General features: G+C 42.1%; 1 protein-coding gene across 2 annotated transcripts in view; it reads right to left on the reverse strand.

Annotated features, from left to right (window-relative positions):
* Positions 1 to 7,868, reverse strand: part of PDE8A (phosphodiesterase 8A) — a 125,168-nt gene that overhangs the window by 78,154 nt on the left and 39,146 nt on the right. For both annotated transcript variants that reach the window (XM_024117414.3, XM_024117415.3), the window contains 2 exons: positions 3,070 to 3,126; positions 1,944 to 1,998 (listed from right to left, as the gene is read on the reverse strand). In XM_024117414.3, the coding sequence (XP_023973182.1) occupies positions 1,944 to 1,998; positions 3,070 to 3,126 (112 nt within the window). The remainder of the gene's footprint in view (positions 1 to 1,943; positions 1,999 to 3,069; positions 3,127 to 7,868) is intronic.

Consider the following 7,868-nt stretch of genomic DNA (forward strand, 5'->3'; position numbering starts at 1 on the left):
TCAGCGGCCATGGCTCACGGGCCCAGCCGCTCCGCAGCATGTGGGATCTTCCTGGACCGGGTCACGAACCCATGTCCCCTGCATCAGCAGGCAGACTCTCAACCACTGCGCCACCAGGGAAGCCCTTCCACACCTTCATTTTTGAAAGTATTTAGGCTAGGTATAACAATCTACATTGGCAGTTATTTTCTCTTATCACACTGAAAATATTATTCCACTGTTTTCTATCTTCCATTTATTGCTGCTGAGAAGCTAGCTGTTAGTCTGCTATTCTTTTGAAGGTTAATCTTTTTTCTCTGGCTGATTTTAAGATCTTCTCTTTGTTTGTTTTTTCACTATGATGTGCCCTCTTTTTATTTACTCTCCTTTGGAATTTTGGAATCTGTGGACTAAAGTCTTCCATCATTTCCGGAGAATTCTCTTCAAATACACTGCCCCATTTGCTCTTCTGTCCTTCTGGAACTCCAGTTATATATATGCTAAACCGTACATTCTACCCTCCACATTTCTAAACCTCTCTAACTTATTTTCTATTTTTTATCTTTGTGCTACATGCTGCATAATTTCTTCTGACTTACTAAGTTTTCAAATTTTCAGTTATTATATGTACACTTCTCAAAATTCAATTATGTTCTACTTAAAATGTGCTGTCACTTTTTATACCTTCTTATTCCTTGCAGATATTTCCAAGCTTGTCTCGTCTTTATTTCTTTACATATAATAGGCATAATTGTTTTACAATTCATATCTGATCATTCTAATTTCTGAGGACTGTGAGGGTCTGTTCCTGCTGTCTTTCTCCCCTGCTAGTTCTCACTTGCAATGCCTTGTCTCCTGGTGGACTGGTTAATGCTGAGTGCTGCCTGCTGCCCCTGAATGATTATTTGCAGAGATTCTCTGAGGCCAAAGAAGAAGGTGTCTTTCTCTGGGAGGATTTGTAATTTGCTTCTTCCGAATACCTGGGAGTGCTAACCATCCAGAATCACCTTATTTATTTATTTTTAATACATTTATTTATTTTATTTTATTTTTGGCTGCGTTGGGTCTTCATTGCTGTGCACGGGTTTTTCTCTTGTTGCAGCAAGCGGGGCTACTCTTCATCGTGGTGCACAGGCTTCTCACTGTGGTGGCTTCTCTTGCTGTGGAGCACGGGCTCTAGGCATGCAGGCTTCAGTAGTTGTGGAGCGTGGGCTCAGTAGTTGTGGAGCGTGGGCTCAGTAGTTGTGGCTCACAGGCTCTAGAGCACAGGCTCAGTAGCTGTGGTGCATGGGCTTAGTTGCTCTGCGGCGTGTGGGATCTTCCTGGACCAGGGCTCGAACCCGTGTCCCCTGCATTGGCAGGCGGATTCTTAACCACTGTACCACTAGGGAGGCCCCAGAATCACTTTAAACTAAGTTCAAGGCTTGAGGTTTCTGGACTACCTCATTGATAATATTAATTTGGGCTACAAATCTGCCCAACAATCAGCCTTACATAAGCTCTCTCCATCATGATTCCCAAGGCTTATTGGCAACCAGCTGACCAAAGCTTTCAGAAGTTTTTTGGCTTAAGAGAAACCAACAGACTGGAGCCAGTGGTGGAAAGAAAGGGAGCCATGTTGGGGAGGTCTTACTTCCAGAATCCTTGAACTGGCTTTAAAGTTGCATGTATACATGTAAGCATTATAACAACACATCCTATGGTATAATTTTTAATGAGTAAGCCATTAAAGGAGATTTTAATATGTTTAGATGACTTTAGCAGGCATAGTTTTGAGACACTAAGAAAGCAAAGTGTTGTGGATTATTAGATTATCAGATTATAAAGTTAAACCAAACTGTAACACAGCATAAGGACAATTTTTTTTCTTCAAATTAATTCAAAACTATTGCTGGGCTCTAAACTAAGATAAAATAACTTCTCATGCTGAATTATACTTGTATAACAAAAAAGTGGGTACATACCCTTGTAAAGCCAGCCTCAATGAGAGACATTACAGATGACTCTTCTCTAACCGCCCTTCAAAAGAATATAGTAAATTGTTACAGACAGTTTTTATCAATTATATCTCACATCTTTAACTGCTCACTAATTTACATAATACTATAATTGTCATATAATGAGCACTTTTAGATGAATTAGATTAACATACAAATCAAACGTATAAAGTTGAAAACAGTTTTCTGTTTTAGTTTCACACTTGGCTTTTTGGCAGTATATATTAATGCTTGAAATACAGAGATTAAACTAACAGCCAGGATACAGGAGTGACTGTATATCTATTTGAAAAAATTTATTTTTATTTTATTTATTTTATTTTTGGCTGCATTGGGTCTTCGTTGCTGCACACGGGCTTTCTCTAGTTGTGGCGAGCGGGGGCTACTCTTCATTGCAGTGCACAGGCTTCTCATTGCGGTGGCTTCTCTTGTTGCAGAGCACGGGCTCTAGGCGCACGGGTTTCAGTAGTTGTGGCACGCGGGCTTCAGGAGTTGTGGCTCGCGGGCTCTAGGGCGCAGGCTCAGTAGTTGTGGCGCACGGGCTTAGTTGCTCCGTGGCATGTGGGATCTTCCCAGACCAGGGCTCGAACCCGTGTCCCCTGCATTGGCAGGCGGATTCTTAACCACTGCGCCACCAGGGAAGCCCCTGTATATCTATTTGATACGTAAAAATTTTAATTTAAACTAAATTATTTCTGTTCTTTCCTTACCTCCAATTTTAAAATGAAATATAAGGTTTCCACCAATAATGTATAATTCAAATCTTCATAGATATTTGGAGTTTGAAGTCCCTAGGAAATACACCTGGAAAACATTCATACTTTAGGAATGGAATTCTCTCGTGGTTTGCCTATTTCTAAAGTGAAAGGAAGTCCAAAATCACAAAACCTAGTATGAGAGTACAAACTCCAGCCATGAATTTAACTGCCAAAGTGAAAGAAAATAAGAAAGAGTAAAGAAAAAAAGGCCCAACTAAAAAGGGTGAGGCCTGTCACGGCCCACAAGCTGTTATTTGGGCCTCTGTTAAAAGCAAACATTACACTGACACCTGAATTTCAACACCAAAAAAGAAAGAAAGAAGAAAATATCTTACCTGCGTACTACACCAACAATAACTGTGTTTTCTGAGAGTTCTGATGATCTGAGAGACCTTTAAAAAAGTTTTAAAATAAATTTAAAGCAATTCTTTAAAAACTAAATATACCTAAATGATTTTGGTAGAACAATTAAAGTTGGCGGAGAGGGAGAAGGGAGAGCAAAAGATCCCTTCATATGCTGGAGTCACCTTCTTAGCTACTTGATCTTTCTCTCTTTGGAGGACAAACTCCTAACCACTGGCCTATGGTAACCCTAACAGCTATGGAGTGTGAAGATAACAGCCAGTGCAGATGATGTGCCTTCTACTTGTTCTGCTCTCTGTTAACCTAAGCTGTTTCAGGTGGAAAATATTCCTTACCTGGGGCTTACATGAAAGGGGTTACTCGTCTCTTCCTACCAAAGGAAAATGCAAGTTTATGTATATTACCACTAGCTGATGGCGACAATTCCAGTGGGGGTGAAGAAGCCCAAGGGTCAGCTCTCCACTGTATTCTAAGCAGTGCAAAGAAGGGTTCCCAAGTAGAATGAAGGCAAAAACAGTAACAATAAATATTCAAAACTTGGAAATGCAAGATATTCTTATCAGTCAGAAAGAGGAGAATCAACACCTGACAGGAAAAATTAAGAATGGAAGACTGGTTGAGAAAAGTAGAAGACACTCCTCCACTGAAATTACCCAAGGAGTATGAGTCTGCCCGCAGGGACTGAATTTAACTTTCTGGAGAAGCAGCTTCCCAGGAAGTCACGGGGAATGAAAATCCAGCCAAAAGATGAGAGAGGGCAGAGATAAATTTGACAGAGAGGAGTAGGAGGAAAAGAAGTTGCTCCACTGGAGATATGCAATGGCTTTGACCCATCCTACCCTAGGGAAGAAAGCAGGCCTATCCGGAGAAGAAGAGCCAGGCCACAGGAAGAGGGAGGAACTTGGCCCCTGGCCTGCAAGGAAGAGGACTCACACGGGAGGGTGACTTCAGACGGAGGAGATGGAGAGGACTGGATCCAGACTGCCCCAGCCAAGTCAGAAGCGCGCTGGCCCCTGGACAATATGTCCGGGATGGGACAGAGAGTAGCCCAGACTTACTACCTTACTTCAGTTCTGCTGGTTCAAGAATCACTTGTGTCACTTCTGAATCACTGAACACGGAAACTGATTTGAGTGACTATTTCTCAATTCTCCCAAGGATGGTTCATAACATAACCATTCCAGATGCATAAGAGAAAAGTCAATTCATCATATACAATGGATGCCTCAGTTTGGGCAAAATTTTTCTGTAAAGGGCCAGATAGTAAATATTTTAGGCTTTTTGGGCCATACAGACTCTGTCACAACTACTCAATTCTGCCATTGTAGAACGAGAGCAGCCACAGACAATACATAAATGAATGGGTCTGACTGTGTTCCCATTTGCCTATCCCTGCCTCAGGGCACTGAGGCTTAATTTTCTCATGGAGCTCAGGTTGAGAAAGGCTGAAGTCCAACGACAGATGCAGACTAGCTCTGGGGTTGGGAAGTTGCTCAGGGATGGAAAAGCAGCCCTAGGGACCAGCCAGTCTCCCTCATGGACCACGTAGCTCATAACTCTCTCTCGCTCTCTCTCTCTCTGTGTCAACACTTCTGCTTCTCCCAGGGTCCACTGTACTCCTCCAGCTTCTATTTGCCTACCATCTCCAGAGGGAGCCAACCTAAAGGGCACTGACAACCTGGCTCTACCAGAAGAGCCCTCTCAACAGGTCACTGAAGGGCTTGCTGACCAGGTGCCAGGCCCTGGTCCAAACATGGTCTCCCTGACTAGAGAATAGCCAAGCTCACCTTCCTGGAGAAGGAGCCATTGGAAGGGCTGTTTCAGCTCGGGAGGGTGACTGGCATGGCAGACCCTCACACAACAGACAAGGCCAGGTCACTTTTCAAACCTGTTGGCTAATACTCACCCTAGCACCAATCTTAAACAGAGAATGAAAGACAGGGACTCACAAATGGTATTTCCATGACTTCTTAGGACACTGTAGTTGTTCTTACATTTATACTTCTATCATATCACAAAGATTTAGAGGGAGAAAAGGCAATTTAAGTATGCAGCCAGCCATTTCAAACCAGCTCTCATCTTTTTACAAGGAAAACAGAGATCTGAGTGGTATAATAGCAAGTACACAACCACGTAGATGATCTCAGTAAGTAGATTTGGATACAGAGATGAGGGGCACTGGGCTAAGGACAAAGTAGAAGGAAAGAACATGTTTCCTGGAGACAAGCAGGTCCCTGCAAAGGAGGTCTAACACGGTATGAAAAGGCAGAGGTGTATTCTTAACTTTCTCTGGTCCATAAGAAGGAAGAACTGGCTAGGAAATAGAAATGTCAGGAAACCGGGTTGCAAAATAACACCCTTTACTTTAGAATTCATGAAAACTAAGAAAGAAATGACATGGCGTCATCAAAATATACACCCGGACATTCGGAAGGAAGATTTCAAGAAGTCAGAAAAAAAGATGGGGCGTGAGGGACTTCCCTGGTGGTCCAGTGGTTAAGACTTTGCCTTCCAATGCAGGGGGTGTGGGTTCGATCCCTGGCCAGCGAGCTAAGATCCCACATGCCGCCTGGGCAAAAAATTAAAACATAAAACAGAAGCAATATTGTAACAAATTCAATAAAGACTTTTTAAAAAAACGGTCCACATAAAAAAAAATCTTAAAAAAAGAGGAAAAAAAAAAGATGGGGCATGAGTCTACAGCATGAGATTCTGAAAGGCTGCACAAGCATACTGGGAAGCTCTCAGAACCATGCTACCTGGTGAAACATTTGCATTTGATTTGGTTATGCACAACAGAAAACTCCAGAGAAAGTGGCTTAAACAAGACTTGTCTCCCACATGCAAGGTGTGCAGAGGTGAGCAGTCCAAGCTGCAATGGCACTCTGCAGCATCAGGAACCGGGCTCCTTCTGTCTTATGTTTCTCTATTATTGTTTGTATGTGGTTTCTTCCTCATGGTCCAAGACAGATGCTGAGCTCTAGCCATAACATCCACATTCCAGACAGCAGTAAGAAGGGCATGCATATTCCCTTCAAGGACACTTTTCAGAAGATGCACATGACACTTCCACACTTCATGACACTTCCTGCAAGAAAAGCTAGGGAATGCAGTATATTTTCTAGGTGGTTGTATTCCCACCTAAACACTCGATATTCTGCTATTAAGAAAACAGTAGAAATGGATATTGGGGGGCAACTACCAGTCTCCAGATACACTAGGAAACTACAAGTAATTCTGATAATGGTCTTGATACAAAACTGGAAAAAAGGCCACATGCTGGAGGCTTACTGTATGAACATAGCAAAGCTCTTCAAAGACTTAAATTTTACAAAACCACAACTCCATTACTTGTACTATGCCACTGTTCCCTCTGCCATGTGCAATGAGTTTCACATGGAAAAGAATGGAATTTACGATAGAAAAAGGATGTTCAGACCAAGGTAAATCCAGAGATTGTTATGAAAGCACCCAGCTCTCTGAGTTCAATCTTGCTTCTGCATTCAACACAGACTTTTTTTTTTTAAACATCTTTATTGGAGTATAACTGCTTTACAGTGTTGTGTTTCTGCTTTATAAAAAAGTGAATCAGCTATACATATGCACATATCCCCATATCTCCTCCCTCTTGCGTCTCCCTCCCTCCCACCCTCCCTATCCCACCCCTCTAGGTGGTCACAAACCACCGAGCTGATCTCCCTGTGCTATGCGGCTGCTTCTTACATTTGGTAGTGTATATATGTCCATGCCACTCTCTCACTTCGTCCCAGCTTACCCTTTCCCCTCCCCGTGTTCTCAAGTCCATTCTCTACATCTGCGTCTTTATTCCTGTCCTGCCCCTAGGTTCATCAGAACCATTATTTTTTTTTTAGATTGCATAAATATGTGTTAGCATACGGTATTTGTTTTTCTCTTTCTGACTTACTTCACTCTGTATGACAGACTCTAGTTCCATCCACCTCACTACAAATAATTCAATTTTGTTTCTTTTTATGGCTGAGTAATATTCCATTGTATATACGTGCCACATCTTCTTCATCCATTCATCTGTCGATGGACACTAAGGTTGCTTCCATGTCCTGGCGATTGTAAATAGTGCTGCAATGAACACTGTGGTACATGACTCTTTTTTTTTTTTTTTTTTTTAACACTTTATTGGAGTATAACTGTTTTACAATAGTGTGTTAGTTTCTCCTTTACAACAAAGTGAATCAGTTATACATATACATATGTTCCCATATCTCTTCCCTCTTGCGTCTCCCACCCTCCCTATCCCACCCCTCTCATGGTCACAAAGCACAGAGGTGATCTCCCTGTGCTATGCGGCAGCTTCCCACTAGCTATCTAATTTACATTTGGTAGTGCATATATGTCCCTGCCACTCTCTCACTTCGTCACAGCTTACCCTTCCCCCTCCCCACGTCCTCAAGTCCATGCTCTAGTAGGTCTGTGTTTTATTCCCATCCTACCACTAATCTCTTCATGACATTTTTTTTCTTAGATTACATATATATGTGTTAGCATACGGTATTTGTTTTCCTCCTTCTGACTTACTTCACTGTGTATGACAGACTCCAGATCTATCCACCTCATTACAAATAACTCAGTTTCATTTCTTTTTATGGCTGAGTAATATTCCATTGTATATATGTGCCACATCTTCTTTATCCATTCATCTGTTGATGGACAGTTAGGTTGCTTCCATGTCCTGGCTATTGTAAATAGAGCTGCAATGAACATTGGGGTGCATGTGTCTTTTTGAATTATGGTT

Source organism: Physeter macrocephalus, chromosome 11, assembly GCF_002837175.3.
Source record: "Physeter macrocephalus isolate SW-GA chromosome 11, ASM283717v5, whole genome shotgun sequence".
Lineage (NCBI taxonomy): Eukaryota > Metazoa > Chordata > Mammalia > Artiodactyla > Physeteridae > Physeter > Physeter macrocephalus.